Source organism: Gordionus sp. m RMFG-2023, chromosome 1, assembly GCF_954871325.1.
Source record: "Gordionus sp. m RMFG-2023 chromosome 1, tfGorSpeb1-WG-v2, whole genome shotgun sequence".
NCBI classification, from domain to species: Eukaryota; Metazoa; Nematomorpha; class Gordioida; order Chordodea; family Parachordodidae; genus Gordionus; species Gordionus sp. m RMFG-2023.
The window spans coordinates 83,832,131-83,859,220 of NC_088775.1; the positions used below are offsets into that span (position 1 = coordinate 83,832,131).

Below are 27,090 nucleotides of genomic sequence, written 5' to 3' on the forward strand. Positions count from 1 at the left end.
AAATTATTCTGAAATCTAGGACTCCCCAAGACTACTAGATCACGTGAAAAAATATCTCGAGTGCTTTCCGCCGCCTATTTTCGTTATTCAGCGCGCACATAATGACATGTGTGTGAATGTTATTAAAAATAATCTTAATAAAAATTAATTAAGCTGAGGCTAAACAAAACGAGGAATATTTTAATCACAATGATAAATTATCGTGCAAATCACCATGATGTAAATGGGCATAGTCCCGCCAGCCTTCCTCAAACTATGGGCAAGAAGCACGCGTTTAGCGAATTTAATTTTTGTGAATAGACCTTAACCGATACCAAAGAGGATAGATATGGCCAATGCAAACATAGGATGTGCCACCGCCATTTGCAAACCGGTGAAGCTGTTGATATTTCGGCTGATTATTGTCAAGGTTTGTATAATAATACTTTAAAGTTGTTACTTACCCATAATAAAAATAATATATCAACATATAAATTCTTTCAATTAAAGGTCACGCGAAACCATTAATATTACAAATACAAGAGATAGTGTCAATCAAAAAGGTGAAGGGTAAAACAAGATGTCCGTCTTTATGGCCGAAGGTAGCAGTGGAGAAAGAAAAGATTTCAAGGACAAATCTAGGATAAGGTTTTAACTATATTTTGTCGTTTTGATATTGTGTGGATCTAATTCCATTTCAGTTATCAAATTTAAAGGAAAACCTTTAACTTTTTTAATCATGCCAGCTGGTAAGTAAGAATTGTATTTTATTACATAGCCGTCCTAATCTATTATATATATATTTCATCCTTTTAAATTAATTCTACCTAGCCTGGATTTGACTTAAGCATTTAAGCTCGGCCCAGAATTTATGAGTTTGTAGGTTTCTACAACAAAGACAGTTATAGTAAGTTAATTCCCTATTCCCAATATGCTAATATAAGTATTAAAAAAAAAATCAAGAAAATATCACCAGAGGTCAAGAATGATAACAAATCTAAAAGGCTTGAAAAATCTTCGTCCCTATCCAAAATGGAAGCCCATTCTTACTCGCTCCCATTTGCTGATGGATAATAAAAAATCGATTACAAAACGGAGAATTCCGATATCACGTTATTGTTAAATAATCAATTGCAGGATCATTAGCTCAACAGCAGCAAAATTTCAACAAAAATGATCCCATAATCATCTACAATGATTACCCTCAAAAAATTGGCAGTATCGCTGAAGAAATGGTCCGCTTCTCCATCGCACTCTCCTTACTGTTGAGCAAGTGTGATTTTGAAATCGTTCAAAAGTATTAATGTCTATTCCCAGGGGGAGGAGCATCAAAGATGGTTCTCTCTTCGATCCTAGACGGAGACCTTTTTCGATATCACCTAAGAAGAATGTTCCCATTCACGCTACCAATTCACTACAGAATAATAGTTAGCTTTCACTAATAAATTTGATTGACTTGATTTTTTTAAATTAAAGAAAGTGCCAAAAGTTTTTATCTAACATGATTGTACATATTATATTTAGTTCCACCACATGCAGATTAATTTATCTTAATATACCCGAGCTGTGCCTAAATCTATCCATGTTAGTGTTGTTAAACGGCTCGATTTGAACCGAATTCTAAAAACGGCTAACTCAATATTTTAGTCAGAAAAATATTATCTAAGCCTTGAGATTTCGCTAATAGATGTTCAGCCCTTTGTGCCACCTATAAGCAAAATCTTAAGGCTTGTATAATATTTTCCCTGATAAAATATTGAGTTAACCCGTTTAACAACACTACTCCATATATCGGCTTCCTTATCATCCAGCACTAAATTCAATGAAGCTCTAAGATTCTCTCATATCTTTAACTCTTGATCCCATTCTTGACATATGGAATAGAAACGCGTCTTATCAACCTCGGAATATACTGTGAAATAGTGTTAAGAGCTCATTTTTTATAATGGCTAACTCAGTATTTTTTCCAAAACAATATTAGGCATGCCTAAAGATTTTGCTCATAGATGACACGAAAGTTTACATCTATTAGCAAAATCTCAAGGCTTGGGCAATATTTTTCTGGTTAAATATTGAGTTGCCCGTTTTAAAAATCGGCTAAAATCGAGCTGTTAAACAACATTAATGTGACATCAATATACCTACTATCTATTCACTCTGCAATAGGCCATATCGCTATACTCGTGCATAATCCCCATTCCTAATATTTCAAGATCAAATTCAAAATAAATATGCTATAAGTTTAATAGTAACTAGAATATTGAAGTTCATCAATATAACGTCCTCTCTATACCTGTCTTCACCTACCCTGACACACAATCAATAAAAACTTTCTTGGTTTGAACAACGATAAGATTTAGCTATTATAAGAACATATGAATATTTAAGAGAGTAAAAAATACTTGAGCTGTGATTCAGGTTCCTGGTCCAATTCCCTCGTTAACGTTGATATTGTTTTGTTGTCAATCCCATCATTAAAATATAGTGGAGGTCTTATTGCTAATAAAATAAAAATATTTTAAATATGTTTTACAAAAAAAACAGTAAGAACAAATTTCTCCATGTTTTAAAGGATGTGATCTAATTCGTGTTTAATTAGAATCATTAGTATATAAGAATATCTTAAAATAATAATACTAGATGTAATCAGCCCTATAAGTAATGGGAATATTTCGAGTCGGACAAGATTTTGTAGGATTCTAACTGAGGTCGACATTACCAATATTAACATTAGACATATATTTTTTTTGTATAATATTGAGTGGCGCTTTTTTAAATTAATGAAAGTTTTATTATTATCCTTTAGGTACCATGAGTTTTATAATATCGACACCGAGTAACCCCTCAATCACAGTTAGCGCAAATTTGCGGCAAAATTACAAAAATTTTGTATACTTTGCCACGAATTCATGTTAACTGTGAATAAAGGATAAATACTCGGATTTATACAAAAAGCTGTTCACTCAAAATTTACTTAAATAAAAAGCATGAAATAAAAATCGACGAAATTTATATAAAGAAAGGAATATTTTTCGGATAAGTTAAATAAAGATATCCGACCATTTCCAACATGAATATTTAATTTATAAAATACAAATAATTACGTTCGTCGACACTTCTGAGGGTCCCCCTTAAGCTGCTCCTCTCGAAATGGGGGCTAGGTCTGTCTATTCTACCGCTAGCTTTTCGGCTTTGGTATTGAGTCCTTCCAGAATACCTGAACTTGGAGCCTAGCTTGGGCCAAAAGTAATTCTGATTATTCGCGGAATACAACTTGTTTTGCTGATCTTCTGTCACGTGATGACCTAGACCAGAACCAGGCCGAGACTTGTCCCGGTATATCGTAGAACTTCCTGCAAAATAAACGAAAGTCAAATGAAATACTAATAAAGGAAGTGAAGACCAGAAAAGGTAGATGATATAAATTTTGAGAGAATGTACATTTTAACCGATAATTTATATTTTGCGAATTTAAGAAGATGAATAATGATTTATTTCTGAAACATCTTTTATTTTTTATATAAATATTTACGAATTTAATTTTGTCAATTTACTTCTTTTTTTTATTTTTTGCGTAATTTTATATAATTTGCTTATTCAGGCTGAATTTATTACAATTAATTTATTATACATACCTCTAAGTGATGAAAAGTATTTAGAATTTCTTCCCGACATCCCACCTACTCCGTTGCCGATTGTTCTGTCGATATTGAAAGGAGCTAGGAGTCTGAAAAATGTGTGATGTTCTACGCAAGTTTTCCAAAGTCTCTTAGCCAAGTTGTGGTCTTTGAGTTTAAATCCCAAAACGTTCTCTACATCTTCGTACTGTTTTTATTTAATACATTATAATTTTTTTTAATAATAGTTTTGTAATTTATTTTAATGTCCATTAATAATTCAGAAAATCAAGTTATTATGTAAGGTTATTTTGACCTCCAACAATATATTTTCTAATTTTTCTCATTCCATTATACTTTTTTTCTCCTTATCTATTTGATCTCACAACAAACTTTTTATATAGCTCTCTGCACAAGGGTGTGTTCGCGGTAGACGCGATGTCACATAATTTAAGCTGACCGAGTAAAATTGCATTAAAATTTCTTATAAACTCGATAAGCTGTTAAATCGTGTGTCATTGCGCCAATTGTGAAAGCGACACAGTGTCAATGTGTTTTTTTATATAAAAATTTAAACCTCTCCAGGTCTGATCTTAATATAAAAATGATTTCGCTTGTAAGATATCTTGAGTATCTTGGGCCAAGCGAACCGGTTTATTCTGAGCCGGTCTTTAAAGACCAAAAGTCCAGTTGCGCAAACTCCCAGCAATATGTCCACTCCTTCCGAATCCTTTTTTCCAAAAATTTTAAAAGAAAATTTGTAATTTTAAACGTCACGAAAAACGCTCTGATGATTGATTTTCCACGCCATAAAAAAAAAGTGATTGGCCTAATTTTCATATAAAAATTGTGCCGATTAATAATGTACGATTAGAAACCTACAAGCATCAACCTGTCCCCAGCCTCAATTTTTTTTAGTTTTAGGCCTGGTATAGCGTGGCCTCGAGGAATACAATAAATAAAAAAGATTAATTAAACGTGACATTAAAAATAAAAATAGCATTATATTAAAGATATAATATAGAAAATTATAACGAAATAATAGATTCACTTTTAATAACTAATTTTAACAATTATAAAATAGCCTCAAAATTATCTCAAGTGATAAATGTAATAATACACATTAATTTTATCATAGCATCATGCATAGGTATTTTGTATATTAATAAATCCACAAGATATTTGAAGCAAAAACTGAAATTATTTACAGGCATTACATTTTATAATTATAGTTTAAAAAAGCATTACATTTAATTCGACTTTTTTGATTTATAATATTTAGTGTTTATAAAGGTTCGATTTTATCCTTTTAAATTTTCATATAACGGTTTAATTAAAATTACGGTTTATGAAATTACAACGGTTAATTTCGGTTTCTCGGTACGATTTTGTTCGATCCTCTCGATACAACATAGATTTAGTTACCAATTTAAAGGGGTTAAGATAGAAAGGTGGGCATTTGAAAAAATAATCAATTATTTCTATTTAAAAAACCGTCAATAGAAGCGAAAATGTGAGTAACTTTAACTATATTTAGGCATATTTTACTGGATAAAGATGATAAATCCATCTAATTCTCGTGGATACATAAATCAGAGACCTGCAGAGGTACCATTTGGGGCCGCGCCTGCAGGTTTCTGATATAAATACAAATATGTTCGATGTGATTTGTTATTTATTTAATTAAATAGTAATTAGTAATTTTATTTAAAAAAATAACTTTGGCTTCGTGTAGATCGACTCCATACATTGCTAACTTTTTGGCGTTTTCCAAGTAATTCAATTCGGCCTCAGCTGGCGTCTGCCCTCTGGATATTATGGAAATATAATGTTATAATCAAGAATTTTGTTTGAAAGCTTGCAAATAAATTTGATTAAACATAATTTTTCACATAAACATTCAACATGTATATAATATAATATAATACTGTTTTTACATTTTTAATAGTTGCAATATTTAATTTAAAAAACCAAAAATAATTTTTTAATTAAATTATTGTTTATATTAAGGTAATGATTAATTAATTATATAACAAAATTTTAAAATATTTTTTAGAAAAACAAACATCGTTTTAAACAAGGAAGAAAAACCATTTTTTTTATTTTTTTTTGAAAGTATAACCGCCGCTAATATTCTAATCAGTTTGTAAAAAATTTTAAAAAACATAAAATTGGAAATGGATGTACAAGGGATTAAAATAGTTAATTACGGGTGATAATTTACATCATTTTAAAAAATCGGATCGGGTTTTAAATGATATCGGGTCATTCCAATTTTTTCCCGATGACCGACCGGTTGGCGTTTACTACAAAAGTTTAACAATTCGCAATGAAGAATTTTTAAAAAACTTGTGAGTCCTATGTAGCTGTGCCACCTTATCTTCGAGCTCCTGGGTTTGGTGGGGTGGAGGAGCAAATTGAAACTCGCTCAGGTAACCCTCCTTGTGCTCGTCGGGATCGTAATCGCCTAGCTCGGACTGAACCAGATAGGAGCCCAGTAAGGCGTAGGTAACGAAACTGCAAGGTAATCTATAATTGTTTAATTATTTTTTAAAATAGAGAATAAATATGAGAGGAAAACTTATTATTCGCGTTAATTATTGAGAAAAAAAACTCCAGTTTACCATTTCTAAAGGAAAAAATATCCATAAACGTTTAAAATACGAGAATTATATAATATTTTCCAGGACAAAGAATTCTAAACAGTAAATGCGGGAAAAGGGTTAAATTGAAGCATTTAATGTACGCAGCATTTTAGGAAAAGGTTATCCAATTTAATATCTACTAACTATGGATATCAACACACCGAGTTTATTGTGTAAAGCTATTTCGGGTAGAACCCGGTATATAAAATAACTACATCCCCTTGCCTCTTATATTACTATCATATGCAAACGCCAAGGCCAATAGGTTATAACTTATCCGAGCAGTTTTAACTCCATGCATAATCAAAAAAACTGATAGCTTTGCACTCCTAACATTATCAAAGACAGAAGAATACGCTTGAAATAAATAAGCACTTGTACATGTGATCGGGGTATAAAAATTTCATACGTATATTTACATAGATAAGTAATTCAAAATATTTAGCGATCATATGCCCTTAAAAAGATTGTTGGGCGGGAAGAAAAGTGACACCTATCAAAGATCAAGAAATTAAGGGTAGGAGAACGCGCCATAAAATTATAGTACTAAACCAGGGAAGGAAAATGGAATCGCATTAGCACTATCATTCTTATCAATACAACATGATAGTATCTACTAACAATCCATGTGAGACAAAGAGCTGCATTTTGCGACCAAACCTGTCTACATAATGGAGCCCAAAATATGAGTTTCGATATACTGTTTGTTTTAAAATTTTTTTTAAATATATATGCGTAATTAGAATATAATAGTGGCTTATTGTTGAACTTGATCTGGATTGTAATTACAAACTAATAAAAAAAAATCAGACTGGTATGAAATAATTTTTTAGTCCAGTTTTAAATTATAAATAGAATAAATATTTACTTTCCAGTTAGAACGTCGTTTCTGACTTGTAAGCAGAGGTAATATCTATAAAAAAATGGATAAATTTTAAATTGGTCGGTCATAAAGGTATCCATCTTTATTTAACTCTTATAAAAAATAAATTCTCCTTAAAAATAGGCCGATTCGGCTTCCCTTAAGGCGTGTGGCCGAAAAAATCAGATGTTCATTTTTTGGCTTCCGCTACCTCGAGATTGACAGTGATAGTTTTTGGCAAAAAAACTCAATTTACCCATTTTTTAAGTTGACTCAAAACTAGCTGAAAATAAGACGATAAGGAGTTTAAGTTTATAAACAAAAATTTATTATAAACTTAAGACCTAAATCTTTTATAAATGTTACTCAAATTTAGGATAATTTTTTAATTTTGTCTTGTATCATTATCTTAAATCCCAGTTTTAAAAATATTTACCAATATACCCCCCGTGAGTAAATAAAGAAAAAAAATCTTACCGAGTTATATCCTCTTGAAGTTGGGAAGGTTCTATGGGGTAGAATTTGATTTCGAAGGCAAAAACCCATGGACCGGCTGTTCAGGAACATAATTAACAAATAAAATTTTAATTAGATATTTTAATGGGAGGGATATCGATTAATCATAATAACATGCTAATAAAAACAAAACTTCAAAATTAATTACTTTTTGTAAAAAAAAAGTATTATTGTAACATTAATTGATTATATAAATCATGCGATGTGTTTTGGTTTGCCCCCCCCCTCTTCGCACGCAATATTGATATGATAAGTAAAATATAAAAAAATGAGTGATTATGGTTTAATGATCTCCTTTTCATGGCTTTTCAGGAAAATATGAAATACACCCCCCCCCCCCCACCAAAAAAAATACAATATCTTTCATATCGATAAAACAGAAACAGGAAAAATGATATCATTTGCTTTTTAAATAATTTATTTTTAAGATGTAAAAAAAATAAATATTAAAATATTAGAACAAGCGTGGATAATGAGATCCCTGGAGGAATCAAGTGATAGTAATAACGCGCGCGCTCATTTTAACAGTTAGTCTTCAGGGATCTTACACTAAAAATAAATAATGTATTAAGGATTTGGATAAGAAAACTCTAAAAGGGCGGAGGGGGAGAACGCTGAAGGATATAGCCCTTCAGCTAAATTTAAGAATAAAAAGAGAAAGCCTTTTTCACTTTCGCGTCATTAAGTATTTTTTTTTTTAAAAACTCAACTTAAAAAGAATTCATTTTGCCATTGTGCTATCGGATCATCACTAAAAATATAAACTCGAATTATATAAACAATTATATGAGGCCGCGGTTAACAATCGTTATTCAAAAATAAAAAAAAGATAAAGATACCTTTTCTTGTTTTGTTTATGGTGCGTATCTACGCAATCATTTTTGATAATTACGAATATCTTTTTATTTTTTCATTCTGAAAAGAAGATGCTAGTGTTAGAGATGTGCAAAAGTAGGCCACCGAACGGGTTTCGTGGGGGGGGGGGGGGGGGGGTAATATTTTTTAAGAAAATTCGGGCCAGATTGGGTCGTAGAAATTTTTTAAAATATATCTAAATTTATCAATTTTATATTGAATTTTTTATGTAAAATAAAAATATGCGATTTTATTTATAGAAAGGCCAAATAACATATATCGTTTATTTTGAGTAATTATAAAAATTATTTTCTATATTTAAATAAATTCGGGCCGGGCCGGCAAAATTTTTTAAAAAAATATCGGGTTCGGGCCGGGCTGAGCAAAACTTTTAAAAAAAAATTTCGGGCCGGGCCGGCTTGAAAATAGGCCCAATGCAGATCACTCGGTAGTGTTGTTAAACGGCTCGATTTAAGCCGAAAATGGCGAATTCAATATTTTATCCAGAAATATATTATTGCAAGCCTATTTTAGTCATAGATGATAAAAAGGTTTGGACATCTATTAGCCAAATTTTGAGGTTTATCCAAAATTTCCTGGCTAAAAGTATTGAATTAACCGTAAATCAGCTCAAGTCGAGCCGTTTTAACAACATAAAACAGGACACGGCCTGAGTGGTATTTTATTATAATAGTCATTCTATATATTCTGTTTTGAATTGCATTTAAGAAAATTAGATGATGGCTAAATGTCGGCTAATTAGGCTAAATAAAAAAAAATGGTTTCATAAAATGGGGATTTATTTTAGGGTGACCTTTATAAGGTGATCATTATTTGGAACATTTTTCGTTGAAAGTTCGGGTTGAACGGTCACTAGTGTTGTCAAACGGCTCGTTTTAAGCGGTTTTTAAAAACGGCTAATATCGGGATAAAATATTACGCAAGCCTAAAAAATTTTCTCATAGAAAACAAATATTTGGACATCTATTATTGGATAAAATATTGAGTTCGCATTCTTTAAAAATCGTCTCAAATCGAGTCGTTTGAAAACACTAATTTTTAGCAAAAATATTATATAAGCCTCGAGATTTGACGATAAAGGTCCAAACCTTTCTGCTATCTATGAATAAAATCTCCAGGCTTATCGACCCGAATCGGGGGTTTTTTAAGAACCCTATATATTGTTATTCAAAAACGAATTCGAGGTGAATAATGAATTATTCATATTAGATTTTTTTAAACAAATAAGAACAATTTCCAATTAGTATGAATAATAAAATTTATTATTCTTATTCGATTGGTATAATTTATGCGAATTAGTAGATTATTCGATCGAAGAAAAAAAAAGAAATAAGATAATATATTTATTTGCGGTAAGAATAATTCTTTGAATAAGTCAAATTCATGCTCATTCTACGCTTATCATTTTTTTGCCAGGAATCACGATATTATAAATAAAGCGTAAATCAAAATTTAACAAAATTCTTTGTGTAAAGGATCCCAAAAAATGTAGATTGTCTTCTTTTAAAATAGGCAAAGCCTAATAATTTTTACCCAGTTTTAGCATCGATCGTTGCTCATTTTAAAGAGGTTATAATTAATGATAAAGATAGTGTGAAAGAGACCCTCGTATAGAATCTTAAGCTAGCTAAATCCTACATAAAAATAATCAAGCTACTTCTTGTCCCGCCGGGAATTTTTTTACAAGAACTTGGAATTGGGACTTTTGGAATGGCAATTCCTCGTTATAATTTAAATTTCGGTTCTAGCTCATATTGGCCCCAAGTTGTGGAAAAAGTCCAGGTCAGGCACGATCTTGATAATGAATTTCAAATTAATAAATACACAAATATTGTTGAAAAAGTCACGTATTTTCAGTTTAATATCTTTTAACCTTGTGTTACTGTTTGGACACGAAATTCGATGTTTTTTATAATTCTATATTCTTTTCTTCTGTCATTTCTTTTTCTTATGATAACTTTGAAATAGTAAACTAATCACTCTTTAAGGCTTGGAATCGGTTATTTAAAAAATGCAACTCATTATGAATTTAAATGAAAATCACCCAATTACGTATAAAAAAATATTTTGATAAAGCTAAAATCGATTTTTTTTTTCAAATTTAGATATAGACAATTAATTTTTTACGTAGGACATATAAAATTTGTGTAAAATGTTTAAATAGAAAATTGGTTAAAATTTTTGTATTTTATAGAAAGAGAATATTTTAAACCATTAAAGGCACTGACCCACCAATCCACGAGTCAGGAATGGATTCCCCATTGATCCATTTTGTTTTACTAAAATAAATCACGAGGGGACGAACCTAACCTAGGTTTTCTCCTCACGATTATTTTTTATTCAACGACATAGAATTTTTCTTCTTTTTTATATTTAATTTTCTATCTACTATTGATATGACTAAATCAATATAACGAAGATCCCCTTGTTCCAGATATTAACGTAATAACACCTGTTCGTCGCTCCCGTCTCTTCCTATCCAGTTGGTGAAGAAATTTACTAATCGAGCCCTATATGAGCCGCTCCTTACACCTTTAAATTCCGTCTGTTACAAAATATCGAAATGATTTTACTCGCGAACTCACTTCGATAATTCTCGACGCTTCAGCTAAACTACGCGTGCCTTTTAATTACAATTTTAAAGAAAAAAAACGTATCCAAGTCTACATTACCATGACAGGCGAGTTTTAAATATTGATCTTGAAATATACTGAACAGTATATTTCAATTTAAATCGTTTTCATTTCTAGATAAATGTTCCTATTTTCTCAGAATGAATAAAGGGTAGTTGTTTCTACTTCGCCAAATTCCATTCATTCATTAGCCATTTTAAACTGTCTTTTTAACGCCATTTTTTGAAAACATGTGAGATTTATAATAAAATGTATAGTATTTTAACTTCTCGCAATTAATTCAATTTACCGGCATAAGAAACATAATTAATTATCGAAATAAACTTTTTTTAAAAAAAATCCAATCAAATAAGGTAATCACGAAATGATTTCACGTATATAAAATATATAACACAAAAATTGTATGAAAAAATGATTTACATTTTGCATTAAAAAAATACTTATATTCTTCTTTCCCAATATTCCTTCTTTTGCATTATATAATATTTCTTTTTTATATTATAAATTTAAGATGACAAATTATATTTAACACATATATAGTAGGTAAGTTATATAAATATGATTTGACCTCCATTATCTATTTATTAACCAATTTTTTTTTACATTTAAAATTATAAAAACAAAACTTTCCATAAACGTTTTTCATATTTTTGTATCGTACAGGAAAAATAATATTAATAATAGGAATGAGAATTTTCCCATTTAATAATAAATCAAATATTATTTCGGTATTTATAATTATGTTTCTAAATAACTAAAAAGGTGTTTTTTTAGTATCTATTTCTTTTCACTGTTTTTCACATACCCCCGATTTAATGAGAAGGAAAAGTAGGTCATTTAAGATAATGAGAAAAAGGATGATTTATATTTTATTCGAATTATTTTCAGTGTTAAGAAAGGTTATGACGAGAGATAGCAATTGGTATCTTTTAGTCAAATGATGTTTAGAAAAAGAATCCACCATTTTTTAGCGAAACTTTTACGAAGAGATTTTGAAGCGACGGATGTCGCTGAATCAATTCCGTGAATTATTTTACCTGCGCCATTTACAATGAGGTTAATATCGCGAACTCATTATTTTTAATTTATTTGCGCAAAACCAGAACCGCGAAAAATTTGGAACGAAAATTTTTATGCAAACCTATACTTTTATGGCAAACACAGTATAGCGAATTTTTTTACCGTAAATGTATTGCGTGAAATCATCATCGCGAAATAATGAATATATTTGCAAATGCATTTATTAAAAGAATTCAATAATAATTTACTACACACATAAGTTCTTAGAGCGAAATTTTAAGGGTTTACTTATCTATTTTTTTTAAATTGTCAAACTTTTATTTATTTTAAAAAATTTATATTAAATAACATATAAACACTATATTAAAATATAATTTAAATATTAAAAGGGATGGGGGGGGGGGGGGGGTGATCAATGAAAACTGCATACAAACATGATTGATCTGCAGATTTTTAAGCCAATATTCTGGCGCAATAGGTATTCTTTAGGATCACCGAAGATCAAAGAAATTTTTTCCCTGTGTATTTTAAAAAAACGAGGGCCTCATAAATTGCCAATTGTTGTGGTGACCGAACGAAGTGAACATCGTCTATGGATGATAATTTGATGTTTTCAGCTTGAGAAATTTAATTTTCCATAAGTATTTAATTTCGCGAATATATCAAGGCAGGGAAAACCTTAAGCCAAGAAAAGACCTTTAGTCAACCCATCTGGCCTTTTGCCGTTCAATGAATTTAGCCCTATAAGTCTTAAAAACATGGGATATAGGCTATTTTCGGGGCTTTAAAAATGATATTTTTTATGGCACTGTGCCTAAGATGGCGATTAAAAAATTTGCAATGAAATGGGTGATGGCCATTTTTTTCGACTTGAGTATTATAAAGGAAGCAGGTTAAGGAAGAAACTATATTGCAGCCGGTACGAAGCCTAATGAATATCCTAAATTGTTCGGAGGAAAAATGGAAGACGAAGTTTTGAATGGGAATATTGGTTAGGTCATTTGGTTGCTGGTTCGAAGGAAAAATTCAATGAAACTTCAACCACTTTTTGCGCTAATATTGACTTCGCGCTAATAAATTCGCGAAATAGCGTTCGCTATATTGTATTCACAATTTAGGTTTCGCGATAATGACAGCTATAAAACTTTCACGATAAAAGTTCAGTTGTTTTAGCGACAAAAGTTTTGCTTTGTCATGGAGGAGAGTTATTGTAAACAAAAAAATCGTATTTTGAGTGGCAGCTGACAAAAATACGAAATTGCTCTCAAAAAATATAAAATCCCGTCAAAGAATGTTTTAAAATTTGTTTTTTGAAATATCCAAAATAGATATGTTATATTATATTCAATAAAATATAATACTTATCTAATTAAAATGGATCTTGAAGCATCGTTGAGTTCAAATCAGCTTGTGGATGACCAATTTGGTTACCAGTATAAAAAATTTATAAAAATAAATGAAACTCTAAAAAATATTTAGGTTTTCATAAATTTTTGTAAATTATTTGTATGATAAATTAAAATGGCGTGTAACCAGCTGACTCATATAGATGCACATTTAACTGAATGAATCGCTAATCTAGGTATTATTATATGGCATTATATTATATAAATAGATAACAGCTCAACTCAAGGTATGTTCAACTGAAGGAAATTTTATAATTAGATCCAATATTTTTAAAATCAAACAATTATATGAAGTAAGATTAAAGATTAGAGAGAAATGGGGGTTAGCGTTAATTAGATGTTTGAGAGATATGGAGAGTTATAGTATATCAAAAAAATTTAAATTTATAACCTGTCAAATATGACAGGTCATGTGATTATAAACCGACTTAAATAAATCAGCCCTGCTAACGGTAAATTCCTTGAGTTGAACCATGAATCGTATTAGATCATCTGACAGCAGATAATTATGTTTAATTCGTTATTTCGAATAAGGTCGCATTCCGAAATATATAAATCATTTTATTATTAATTTCGAATAATTCAAACACCGATTAGAATTATTTTTGTTGATACCCAAACGAATGCAAATATAATATCCGTTTTAATTTTTTTTAAAAAAAACAAATTTATCATTGAAATCGATTCGATCTCGTGATCCCCAGCCACAATAATCATATTGAGGAATTTATTGTTACAAAATATTTTGTTCAAAATAAAAATAATATTTATCATTTGTTTTCTTAAAGATAAGATTATACACATTACATTACACCTTTAAGGCTACTTTTTTAATATATATATAAATATACAGAATTTGATTTTATATTTATATCAAACGATAAAATATTTTTAAAAATAAGGGAATGAATGAATGGGAGTCATTGATGTAAAAAAAAAATTATGGCGTTTTTTTGTTCAGCGAGGTAAAGTTAATATCGAAATCTCAACTTAAAAAATGGCGAATTACGAACCTAAAAATCCAAATACTAATATTCATTAATTATCTATATATTAAAAAATTATTTATAATTCGTCATGATCTCTCAGGAGACATTTATTAGTTTAAGAATGGGGAAGAGGGGTGGGGGGGGGGATAGCGTGGTCATTTATTTTATTTATGAATCACCATTTTCCCCTCTGAAAAGACAGTCATATTTAATTTAATAATATATCGAATCCGAATATCTGCTATATAACGCGCTCACAGGGTTGGGAGAGTTTAATATGTAAAACCTAGAAATTAAGGCCTGATGCAAAATGTTTCGTGCGCGTTTTTCGAAAAAAGGCACTGTGAGTTTATATTTTGGGAGCTCAATTTAGGCAAGTCGTACTTTCATCATAAATGTAATTATTACATAATTTGATAACGATTATCAATTCATATTAAAATGCAATTAGATTTTTTTTAAACAAAAATAAAGTCATATAATATAAAACAATTCCCTTAACGATGCAAAAAATAATAATAGAAATGAAATATTGCGCTTTGTTAAACTTAAAAAATCAAAATATCAAATTATTATTAACTAGGAAAATAAGTAAAAGTGGAATATCATGATCTGCATCATAAATCATCTTTGATTTTTTGTATCGCGTTTAATTAAATTGGGTAGAAAAAAATTATACTAAACTTGTATTTTATATAATAATATAAAGCTTACGTTTGACTTGTTTTCGAATCTTTTTGTCCGGGTTCAACCAGTACTAAAAAAAATATAAATTGTATAAATATCGGAGGATTTTTAAAATATGATATTTTTTTTTTTGCGATATTTTCAACCAATTTATTATTTTTTATAAAAAAAATTGTATTTTACAAAAAAAAAGCGAAATCTTATCATTATTGCAAGCCTTGAGAAGACTTATCGATGGCAGATATTATTAGCTACCATTTTGGTACAAGTCGATCTAATTGCAGTCGACCACTTTTTTAAAAAAAAATTCGAGCTGCGTTTATGAAGAGTCATAAAAAGGTATTAATTGGCCTTCATTAATGACCATAATAATTATAATTATCCTTAGAAATGTGCATAAATACTAGCCGCTAGGCGTAGCTAAGAAAGTGCGAAAGCGCCATTGTAATATAAAATGAATCTAAAGAAAAAATAATGGATAAATTGAAATACTTTAACTTTGATCTCGGCCACATCCCTGTATGAGAGGCCAAAATAGTCCTTTTCTAATAAATTCAAATGATCGCACACCATGTCAAACAAATCTTTACCATTTGCGTGTTTCTACATTAAAAATAAATATTTTATAAAGAATTCTATTTCTGTTCCCATTCGGGATTAATTTGTTATGCGTTACGAAGTAAATTTTGAAAAGGTGCTATTCAGACTGGTTATCGTAGATTTTTTTAAAAATTTAATATATTGACGGTCATTCCATGTAAAAATCAGCTAAAAATATAAGTATTCGGCCGACTCCTTTCAATATTGATAAAAATTTGTAAGAACATTATATATCCTCTCATTAATAATAAAAAAACGAAATTTTGACTCTAGCAATTATATCTGAAATAGTGTGGGTTGAGGTACAAAATCGATCTTTTCTTGCCATTTTCTGGTGTTAAATAATTTATTAATCAATTTCAACTTTATATTTTATATCTATAACTAAGCCAATTATTGATTTTTATTGTTATACGTAGTGTTGATAAACGGCTCGTTTGCCCATTTTTAAAAACGGCTAACTCAATATTTTAGCCAAAAAAATAATGCCTAAGCCTCGAGATTTCGCTCATAGGTGTCTAGACCTTTGGGCCATCTATGAGCAAACTCTTCAGGCTTGTGCAATATTATTCTGGATAAAATATTGAGTTAGCCGTTTCTAAAAATGGACTCAAATCGAACCGTTTAACAACCTAGTTATATGTGATCATCTTACTGTCCAGTAGAAAGTTTATAAATAATTTTCAAAATGACTAGATACTCCAATTTCTTTTCAATATCTTTTCACTGATATTCTGTTCTTTATTTCTTCAAAAATATCGCCAATAATTATAAGATGCAGGGCTGTCTGATATATTGCAATCGGGTTGAGTCCGACATTAATCATTTATGAGAAAAATTGGATCGGTCTTTTACATCGAAAACTCGATCCGATATATTAAAATATTAAAATAATTGCATACTATATTTAAATCCCTGGCAAATAAAATATTCATGATATATACTGTAATTTTATAGTAAATTGAGATTTAATGATTATATGAAATTTACTTTCTTCTAACAAACGAATAAACATAAACCATGACCTACCAGATATTAAGATGAGATCATTTTAGAAAATGCTTTAAAATATTTATTTTAAAAGAAAAGATTTTAAAAGAATATTTGAATAATATTTTGATTCCATTAATTAAAAAATCGGTTTAAATATCGGATAGGGGAAAGAAATTGCGAATTTTACAGCTCTACTTTTTCTTACCTTTTCAATTAATAGGTAAATCATTAGAAAGAACGGAGATGAGAATAATCAGATGGGAGTTCAGAGTATCTTTAGAGTGTAAGAAAAACAAGCCAGAAACTGAGAGAAGGGGGATAGAAGCAATAGGTGATGTCTTGAGAGCAAATAGACAGGTGGTTTGGACATGTTGAACACGGAAGGCAAAGGATGATTGGTTGATTAGGTTCCGTTATGTTAAATTGGGGGAACAAGACCCACAGGGAGACCAAGGACAAGCTGGGTGAAAGTGTTAGATCATGACATGAAAAGGTAAGGTTTAACACGGGGTGATGCAAAGGACTGAGTAAGATAGTGAAAGGCGATTAGAAGGGAAAATGGCCTACCCGGGCAAACCTAGAAAAGAGCCACTAAAAGACGAAAAAGAAGAAGCCAAATCAGTTTAAATATTGAATCTAATATTAATAAGCAAGTCAATAATTGATCATATCCCTATTATCTCACGTAACATAATTGCTAATGAGCTAAAAAAATTTAATCTAGCTAGGACATTTGCCCCCCCCCCAATTTTATGTATATTTTTCCAGTTGCAACTTTTTTCCCATTTTATGCATTTTAAATTTTTGTTATTTTTTGATAAACAAAAAATAATTTAATAATATTCAATTTAAACAAAAATTTTATAGGTATAATAACAAAATAATATAAAAGGGGGTAACGACGTAGAGCGTTGTGCATTATTGATTTTTTTTATGTATTTTTATTAAAATATTAGGTAGCGTGGTAAATTATTTACAAAAAAATGTCGTTTTCAAATTAGTGTCTGTGGCCTAATCGGTGATTGCAGATATCACAGAGCGTATATATTCTGCGTTCGAATTCAGGAAGGTTCGCGTTTTTTTCTCATAGGCTAATTAGATCATTATGTGCTACGGAATATGATATATAAACACTGAAGCGATCATATGGTTACATAAATATTCATAAAAATGGATCTTAATTCATTTTAATAAAATTTATGGTCTTTGTTTATAGTAAATATCTACAATATGATGACATCGCTATATATCATTACCCGATATAGAATATTAAAGGGCCTCATAAATTATGGCCATATTCAGTGGCCCTATAACGGGGGGGGGGGGGTCTATAAATATAAAATAAACATTATCGAGTGGGATTCTTGATGCGTAAAAATCATTGAGATTTTGTCAGTACATTACTCTGACATGCTTTACAACATATCTTTTAACACCACTAAAATCTACATATATATCTCGTCTAACCTAAAACATTTCGCAGTTCTTTTATTGATTGACATAATTGAACAATGATTAAATTTAATCGATGACAATAGCACCAAATAAAAGTTGCCTTTGGCACCTCCGCTCTAATAATAGCCTGCACTCCATTGCACTCATGTTTGAGGGGCCATCATAGCTTTGCCCAACTAGGAATTTGAGGGATAGATTCATGGAGCCAAGTTTGAATATTATATTCTTTTTAATATCGAGTCCAGTTGTATTTCCCGTACAATATATGCAATTATAAATGATAGCACATATGATGTTTCAAAAATCTGAAGCAATAGCTTTGTTAGTAAGATATGTTGAAAATAGTCAGACACCTAAGCCCGTTGAAAGACTGATAGGCCTATATTATACCGGAAATTAAAAGAATATAATATCCAAACTTGGCTCCATGAATCTACCCCTCGAATTCTTAGTTAGGCAAAGCTATGATGGCGCCTCAAACATGAGTACAATGGAATGCAGGTTATTATTAGAGCCGAGGTGCCAAAGGCAGCTTTTATTTGGTGCTATTGTCATCGATTAAATTTTATCATTGTTCAATTATGTCAATCAATAAAAGATGCGAAATGATGAGATTTGTCTTGAGAGATATTAATAAGAAAAAGACTATTAGCATCATTTTTTTGTAATAGATGGAGAGCATGTCCATACCAGGTTTTCGTATTGTTGTAGAATTTTTTTTTATTGTTTTTTGTTTTATATTTAATAGCCTTTGGAATTGTATTTATTTGGTTATGTCTTAAAGTATGACAAAGGAGTTCAATTTTTCTAAAATTTAGTAAGATATGTAATGGAAGAATTTTGCATTTGTTCCAAAGGTTAATATTAGAGATTATTCGAGGATATTTAATATTTAGAATGTTTCTAAGACATTTATTAATGAAAATTTGCATTTTGTAAAGGTTGGACTTTTTATCCCAAGTTTCTATACCGTAAGTAAAATATGAGATAATATAAATCTTAAAGATGTGTATTTTGAGGTTATTTGATAGAATATTTGTATTCCATAATTTGAGAAAACAAAAATTTTATCGAACTCCATAAATCATCAAACCATTAATTTTAATAATAACACAATTTACTTCACTGAATCACATAAATACCTCGGCATTACTATTAATAGTAAAGGCATATCAAATAACCTCAAAATACACATCTTTAAGATTTATATTATCTCATATTTAACTTACGCTATAGAAACTTGGGATAATAAAAAATCCAACCTTTACAAAATACAAATTTTCATTAATAAATGTCTTAGAAACATTCTAAGTATTAAATATCCTCGAATAATCTCTAATATTAACCTTTGGAACAAATGCAAAATTCTTCCATTACATATCTTACTAAATTTTAGAAAAATTGAACTCCTTTGTCATACTTTAAGACATAACCAAATAAATACAATTCCAAAGGCTCTTAAATATAAAACAAAAAACAATAAAAAAGAATACTACAACAATACGAAAACCTGGTATGGACATGCTCTCCATCTATTACAAAAAAATGATGCTAATAGTCTTTATCTTATTAATATCTCTCAAGACAAATCTCATTATAAAAAAATGGCTCAATTGCTCCTTATCATGAATCATCCAAATTTTTTATAATTTTAATTCCTAATACAATTCATGTTATTCTTTTATATAAATATTTTAAACTTTTATATTTTTTATATAAGTCTGCTATTCATATATTTTTTTGTCTATTTACAAAATTAATAAAATGTTTGTTACATTTAATTTATAATTTATTGAGTAATATATAATTTAAAAAAAAATATATATATTAAAAAAAAAACTAAATAATAAATAAATCAAAAATAAATAAATAAATAATAATATTAATGTTTTTAAAGATACAATATAATAATAGAATTCTTTAATCAGTCATAATAATAAATCAATTATTTTTTTTTTCAATAATTATCTAAATCATTATTTTCGACCTTACTTCCCTTTTCTTCCTTAATATTTTCTTTTTTCTTTCTTCAACCCTAGGTTATATATTTTTTTCCTCCTTTATAAATTTTATTATTTCTTAAATAGTGGATCCTGGCTTATCCACGAGAGGTACCGTTATTCCTCTTTAATTAAACGGGCCCTGGTAGTAGGGTAAATTACTACCAAACTTAGTGGATCCTGGCTTATCCACGAGAGGTACCATGAATCCCTCTTTAATTAAATGGGCCCTGTCAGTAGGGTAAATTACTGTCATACAGTGAATGCAATTTCACTGCACTGGATACGCCCTCTGCTGGGTGGTGGAGACCACTTAATTGTGTGTTTCCCCAGTGAACGACAAGACAAGAAGAGATATATGTAGATTTTAGTGGTGTTAAAAGATATGTGGTGCTCAAAGCATGTCAGAGTAATATACTGACAAAATCGCAACGATTTTTACGCATCAAGAATACCACTCGGTAATATTATCTTATTTGTTTAGATTCAAAGTGCTTATTTTATATTTATAGAAGCTGGCTATCATCATATAAAGCGATTGTAAAATTTTTCTATTTTATTATGCCTTGAGGGCAACTTTGATAAATTTAAAAGAATCTGAAGATCCTGACACTTTCACTATGGCTAGTGCTATAGTCTTTAGAATAGAAAAATTTGATTTTATCACTTTGTGTTTTAGATAAAATATTGTTGATAACAAGCTTGGCTTGCACAAAATTGCAAACATTTCGAAGAATATAAGGTTTGCAGTAAATCAAATTCAATTGGCAAAAGATTGCCTGATTAATTTGAGAAGTAAAATTTAAATTATTGTCATTTGTTATTTTTTAATCCTAATAAATAATAAGACTGAATTTTTGGATGTTTTTCAAAGGCACAAGATTTTATGAAGGAGAGAAATCTACCTTTTCATTTTGAAAGTAGACTTCAAATATTACTATCCAAAAAGGAGAGGTATATACTTTCATCATTAAATAGATTTTTATTTTAGCTTTAAAACCAGTGTTTTGCCCTTGATTTGATTATTATGCAGTTTAATAAAAGATTTAATGATGAATCGATGAAATTTTCAAATCCATCATTTTTTACACTAAAGGGAATGGCGGAAAAGTTAACGTTAAAAGGATATCGAGAATAACTGTGAATTTTACCATTTAAATTAAAGTCAAATTTTTGAAGAAATGATGAAGTTTCGAAATATTTATAAGATGCTAAAAAGGGGGATGTAATTAATACACGTGACCTAGAGGTTAAAGAATCTAAAGATTGTCAGATTTTGAGAATCGTAAATTTATTTAATCAAAATATTTTTATTAATATATTATTTCGTTTCTTCTTCTGATTATGATAATTCTGAGAGTTATGATTTAGACTGGAAAAACTATTCGTTTATTTTATCTTATCGTATACTTTTAAATTTTTCTGCTTTCCCTAATTTAACAATTTTATATAAATATTTATTAATCATTCCTACTACCTCATGTACTGCCAAAAGGGTCATGAGTAAAATTAAATTAATTAAAACAAGACTGTGTAACCATGAAAGATCTTCTTATATCAATGGAAAAAAAATTATAACAATTAAATATTGATGAAATTATAAATTCTTTTGCTTTTTCTTCCCTTAATTTGTCTAAATTTAAAAATAATATTTTTAAAGTATATATTTTTTTACATTTTATTTATATTATATATTAGATTGATGCAATAAAGATTATTTTTGAAATTTATGGGTGGTAAAGAATAATTAAGCATTTTTTCGAAGGGAGGGGGGTACTTTTCAGGAGTGTATTCTGCTTCCATCGGTCAGAAAGTGTAGGGGCCAGTTATTATTCATTAATAATCAAAATTTTGTTCTAGATCCCCTTCTTTTACAACAGGGCTTTTTCTATCAGGCATTAAATTATCCAATCCCCGCAAGTGCCCCCTCCCATGTAATCGAATTCCGATCTTCTACAGTTTTCTTTAAACTCCTCCTAGTAGTGGGGAGGATTTGAAGTATTTTTTGTGATATTCCATAAAGTTTTAAATGAATTTAAATCAAGGGGTCGATACTGGCAACCCTAAATATTAATCCTTCTGTACAACTATTTAGTCAATTTCACAGTATAACATGGTACTGCCTTGTTGAGATGATTTGGTGAAGATGTTAATCAAGTGTCTCTTAATATTTTAAAGCGTTTAGTATGCGGTTTACGAAGGACAAATTTCCAGCACCCTTGCAACTCATAAATATTCCCTATCATATAGCTCTCTTGGTATTTAGCAGTTCGTTTTAAGCAATCAGTATGAAAAACTTTGTTTCAATTACTTATTACACGATTCGTAACATTATCTATCATAGTTCATTAGGAAAGGGGGATTCATCTGTAAGAATAAAGGCATTCCATTGTTGAAAGTCGAATTGCTGCTTTTAAGAGCCTATTATAATATTTCCTTTTTTTGAATCATTGTTTAGTGTTTTTTAATCTTTATAAAAGAATAAGTTAGGAACAATAATGACAAGTAAATAATTTGTAATGCGAGTATAAATTTTACAAATCTTCTGGAATATTGGTGCGGAATTCTGTTTTCCTGTAATGCAACTCCACTCATAAATCAAATTCTGAGTGCTTGCATGAAGGATTTTTTTAAACACGATCTTCTCTAAAATAAAGGCCTTCCTTTAAAATTGCCGATAAACAAGGATAACTATAAGATCTATTTATTTCCTAAATAGTAAAGTAGTACGACTAAATCTAAGCCTCAAAAACGATTTTTAATTGAGAATTTTCCTTGCTTATAAATTTCAATTATCAAATAACCAGGGACACTGAGTGAACCGTAATGAACTGTTAAACCATTATAAATAACTGAACCGAACCGATATAATAATTTTTTGAAGGAGTAAAAAGAGCCTTTATAAAAAATGTTAAACAGGTCTGAACCCGTTTCAATCAAAATAAAATAAATAAAAAAATTTACATTTTTTTACATTCTTTTCTTTGTGGTGTATTACATATTTAACCATATCAGCGTCGTAATTATTAAATGATCAAAATATTTGTTTGATATCCATAAGTATGTATTAATTTATGACTTAAATTGATCCAAAATACATATTTTACCATATCTGCATCGTTATTTATTATTATTAAATGGTCAAAATATTTGTTCAATTAATTTTTTCCACTATGATTTAAATTGATCCAAAATCTTTTAACTTCATCATATAGTATTGGAGCATTCCTATTTTCTCTATTTTAGTATGCAAAATATCTAAATAACCAATTTGTATAAGATTAATCACAGGTGATCCGAAAGAAGGTTTCTACCTCCGCCAAAGGATTTCAATCGAAATCTGCCGTTCAAACTGTATATCCATTCATGGGTCATTAAGCCCCGTGGACCACACCTAATTAGATATCCCTCTTTTTTTTAAATAATTTTTTAATTTTTTTTTTCTTAATTTCCCTTCTTTTAATTATATGTTTTTATATTGATTATTTTGTTTTTAATATATATTTTTAATTCAATAATGTATATAAATGTTCATGTTCATGTTTTAATTTTTTTACCGAATAAAGTTTATTAAATTTAAAAAAAAAAAAAAAAAATTTTTGATTTAGTTGCATATATATTTTATTAATTTAAGTATATCATTACCTACCCATGAGTAGTTTGATAGAAGGTTCATTATATAAATTTCAAAATGACAAATTTTATAAGGTTTAAATTTTATAATTTTGGCATTTGAGTATATTTTAGAGCATTAATAATTATAACCTTTATTATGAAACAGATTTTGTGTTGTCTTGGAATGCAAGTTTACAAATTGTTCAAATCTGTTTATTATACAATTATTTAGGTGTGGGGAATTGTAAATTCTTAAACCAATAATATCCATATGATGTGGCTTCAAAAATTGATGATGAATTCTAATTAGTTTATAAATATCATAATTATATGTCTGCTGTGACCTCATATTTTTGTGTATTTATTTCTTATGTTAGAGCCATATTATAATTTTCTATATTTTAGTATACAAAATATTTAAATTACCAATTTTTGACTTAGTTGCACATATTTAATTAATCTAAAAAATCATGAGTTTTTATATATTGGGAACCAAAAAAATTTGAATATCCAGAATTATTTAAACTTGCTATAATAGTACTTGTGGTTCCCACAACACAAGTTTCTGATGTAAGTTCATTTTCAAGGCTGAAAATTTGTGTTATCGTCACAACAAATAAATATGAATTTACATAGAAAATATATAACTTATATGTTAAAATAATATATTTAAAAATGAGTTTAATTATCATATATTTTTTTTATATATTATTCATAGACACTTATAATAAAAATAAATTAATTTAATTATAAATAACAATATATCTAAGTAATGGCAAAATTTTAATAATTAATAATCATAAATAAAATCATTATACAATGGTGTTGCTTCAATAAAAATAATTTTAAAAAATTTCAAAATGTAAGGATCCTTCATAAACCTTTACAATTAGCTGAATAAAAACTTTATGTTTTCTTATGAACCATAACCATACACTGTTAAAAATAAAGATTCGATTTCCAGCAAATCACATATATTTTCTTATCTAATAATTTTCCATACTTCATTTAAAGCTAAATATTTAAAAAATATTATAAACAAAGGATTAATTAATTAGAAAAAAAATAATTTAATTATTAGGAAATTATATAAGATGAAAAATAACAAAAATATTGGATTATATAGTATAGGTTTTTTGCAAATATCAGACTTATCTGATATGTCCTAATGTCAAATATAAACCTCAATTCTATAAGATATTTAATATTAGCATAGTCCCTACTATTTATCTTCAAAAAGTTTTTAATAATAAACTTATTATAATAATTATTATAATTTATAAAAAAAATAATAAAAAATTTGTATGCAATTTATCAATATTATTAACTGCTATAAGGGGTTCAAACATTGTCCCATCCAACACAAATATATTGGCTTTTGTGAGTGGCCCATCTTTATTAGTGTGATTTTTAATATTTTCATTAGCATTTTTAGAAGCATCCAACTTTTTATTGAAATTATTTGTGGATTTTGTGTCCTTTTGGAAATCATTTGCCAATGATGTATCATTTTTAAATTGGTTGACAGCAGAAAACCCCCGTTTAATAAAAGAATTCCCTCCACCCTTTTCTTTGAATGAACCAGTGGTATTGTTATTTAGTGTCTTGGGATTAGTACGTTTGAAAAAAGATAGGCTTGAATGTGAATCACTGTTTCTGATAACCATTTTGGACTAATTATGAGTGAGGAATGAATATGAATCTGGATATTATGAATGTGCAATTTACAGAGTTTGTTGTATTATACAGGTATGGTATAATGTAAGGTTGATATGATAAACTAAGAAGATAGTGGCACAAGAGGATAAAACCAGGTGAAATCTATTTTAGACATGTGAAATAATATTTAATAAATATCATATGTAATCTAATATTAAAATTCTTTGAATGTGTAATATTATAAGAACTATTAAAAATGTGGCAATTTAAGTTATTTTAGTTTTAAATGCTAATTTAATTAATCTTGAAAAAAATTTAGCAATATTTTAAATAATTTTAAAAATTATTTGATTTTTTTTGTTTGGTATTTTTAGTAATAAAAAATTTAATGTAATTTCTATTGTTTGATATTTTTAAAATTGGAAATAAACATAGTTAAAAAAATACACAAGGGAAAGTATTTTAAAATCCAAGTCAATAAATTATATCATATACTTTATTATAAAATAGTATTATATAGTGGAATAATAAATATTTATTTTTTATGTTTGTTCCTTTTATGAAATGGAAGCAATTAATAAGCAGTATTTAAAAAACTAACAATAGGCTTAAATTTTAAAAACAGCAATGAAATGTTAATAAATTTAAAATCCAATTTAGCAATTAGAATAAAGTGTTTTAAAACAATTTTGATATTAAATATAAATTTAAATAATTACATAGTGAGATAAGTAATGTAATTTATCATTTTATAGCTTAAACTAAATTTAAAAAATTTATTGTAATTATATAATATAACAAAAATATCTTAAGATTATATAGGAAATCATAAGCAAACATTTAAACTTTAAGATTGAATAAGATTTATCTCTCATATTTTATTGTAAAGAAGAAATTATTACTCCTCAATAATTATTCTTTATTTTAAATATAATAGATATTTTGTCACTATCCTATCAAAAAATTAGTTTTAAAGAAATAAAAAACCATACTTTTGTTCCAACTTTAAATTATCTTAAAAACAAATTTTTGTTCTTAAATAAAATTATTTTTCCCTGATATTTGAATTATTATTTCCTCTGCAATATTTTTGCAAAAAAAATGCAAATAAAGCAATTAATAATATTAGATATCATTTCAAAATAAACTTATATCGATTATGTCATTTATAATTAATTTTAATAATGAATTAAATTATCATTCATTTTTTTACATTGAAATGAATTATCTATACCTTGATTTCCAGGTTTCATAAATATTTAAAAATTGTAGGTAACAATGGCGTTAAAAATGTTTATCCCATGCGGTTTATCGGTAATTTATATAAATTATAATATATTTTACAAAAATATAATTAATTAAATTATACTATTTCTTTAATATAATACTAAATATTAAACTAAAAATAGAAGAAATATAGCATAAAACTGATAAGAAAATAAAATAAAATAGGAAGAGGTTGTTTACGAAAGCATCTAGAAAGAAGACTGCTGTTGACTAAAATAATTTGCTATGAAAATAGCTCTTCAGCATCTGTG

The 27,090-nt window shown here is 28.4% G+C and overlaps 1 protein-coding gene across 4 annotated transcripts in view; it reads right to left on the bottom strand.

Annotated features, from left to right (window-relative positions):
- The window catches only part of LOC135922040 (uncharacterized), a 43,656-nt gene extending 16,830 nt beyond the window's left edge, over nucleotides 1–26,826 (bottom strand). For 2 of the 4 annotated variants that reach the window (XM_065456451.1, XM_065456452.1), the window contains exons 1-12: nucleotides 26,787–26,826; nucleotides 25,222–25,714; nucleotides 15,723–15,833; nucleotides 15,258–15,300; nucleotides 7,581–7,656; nucleotides 7,110–7,154; nucleotides 5,946–6,125; nucleotides 5,317–5,404; nucleotides 4,174–4,326; nucleotides 3,615–3,804; nucleotides 3,084–3,332; nucleotides 2,382–2,478 (exon numbers count right to left, since the gene is read on the bottom strand). In XM_065456451.1, the coding sequence (XP_065312523.1) occupies nucleotides 2,382–2,478; nucleotides 3,084–3,332; nucleotides 3,615–3,804; nucleotides 4,174–4,326; nucleotides 5,317–5,404; nucleotides 5,946–6,125; nucleotides 7,110–7,154; nucleotides 7,581–7,656; nucleotides 15,258–15,300; nucleotides 15,723–15,833; nucleotides 25,222–25,560 (1,571 nt within the window). In that variant the 5' untranslated portion in view covers nucleotides 25,561–25,714; nucleotides 26,787–26,826. The remainder of the gene's footprint in view (nucleotides 1–2,381; nucleotides 2,479–3,083; nucleotides 3,333–3,614; nucleotides 3,805–4,173; nucleotides 4,327–5,316; nucleotides 5,405–5,945; nucleotides 6,126–7,109; nucleotides 7,155–7,580; nucleotides 7,657–15,257; nucleotides 15,301–15,722; nucleotides 15,834–25,221; nucleotides 25,715–26,786) is intronic. The other 2 variants (XM_065456450.1, XM_065456449.1) reach the window with 2 other exon arrangements.
- Nucleotides 26,827–27,090: the final 264 nt, after the last annotated feature.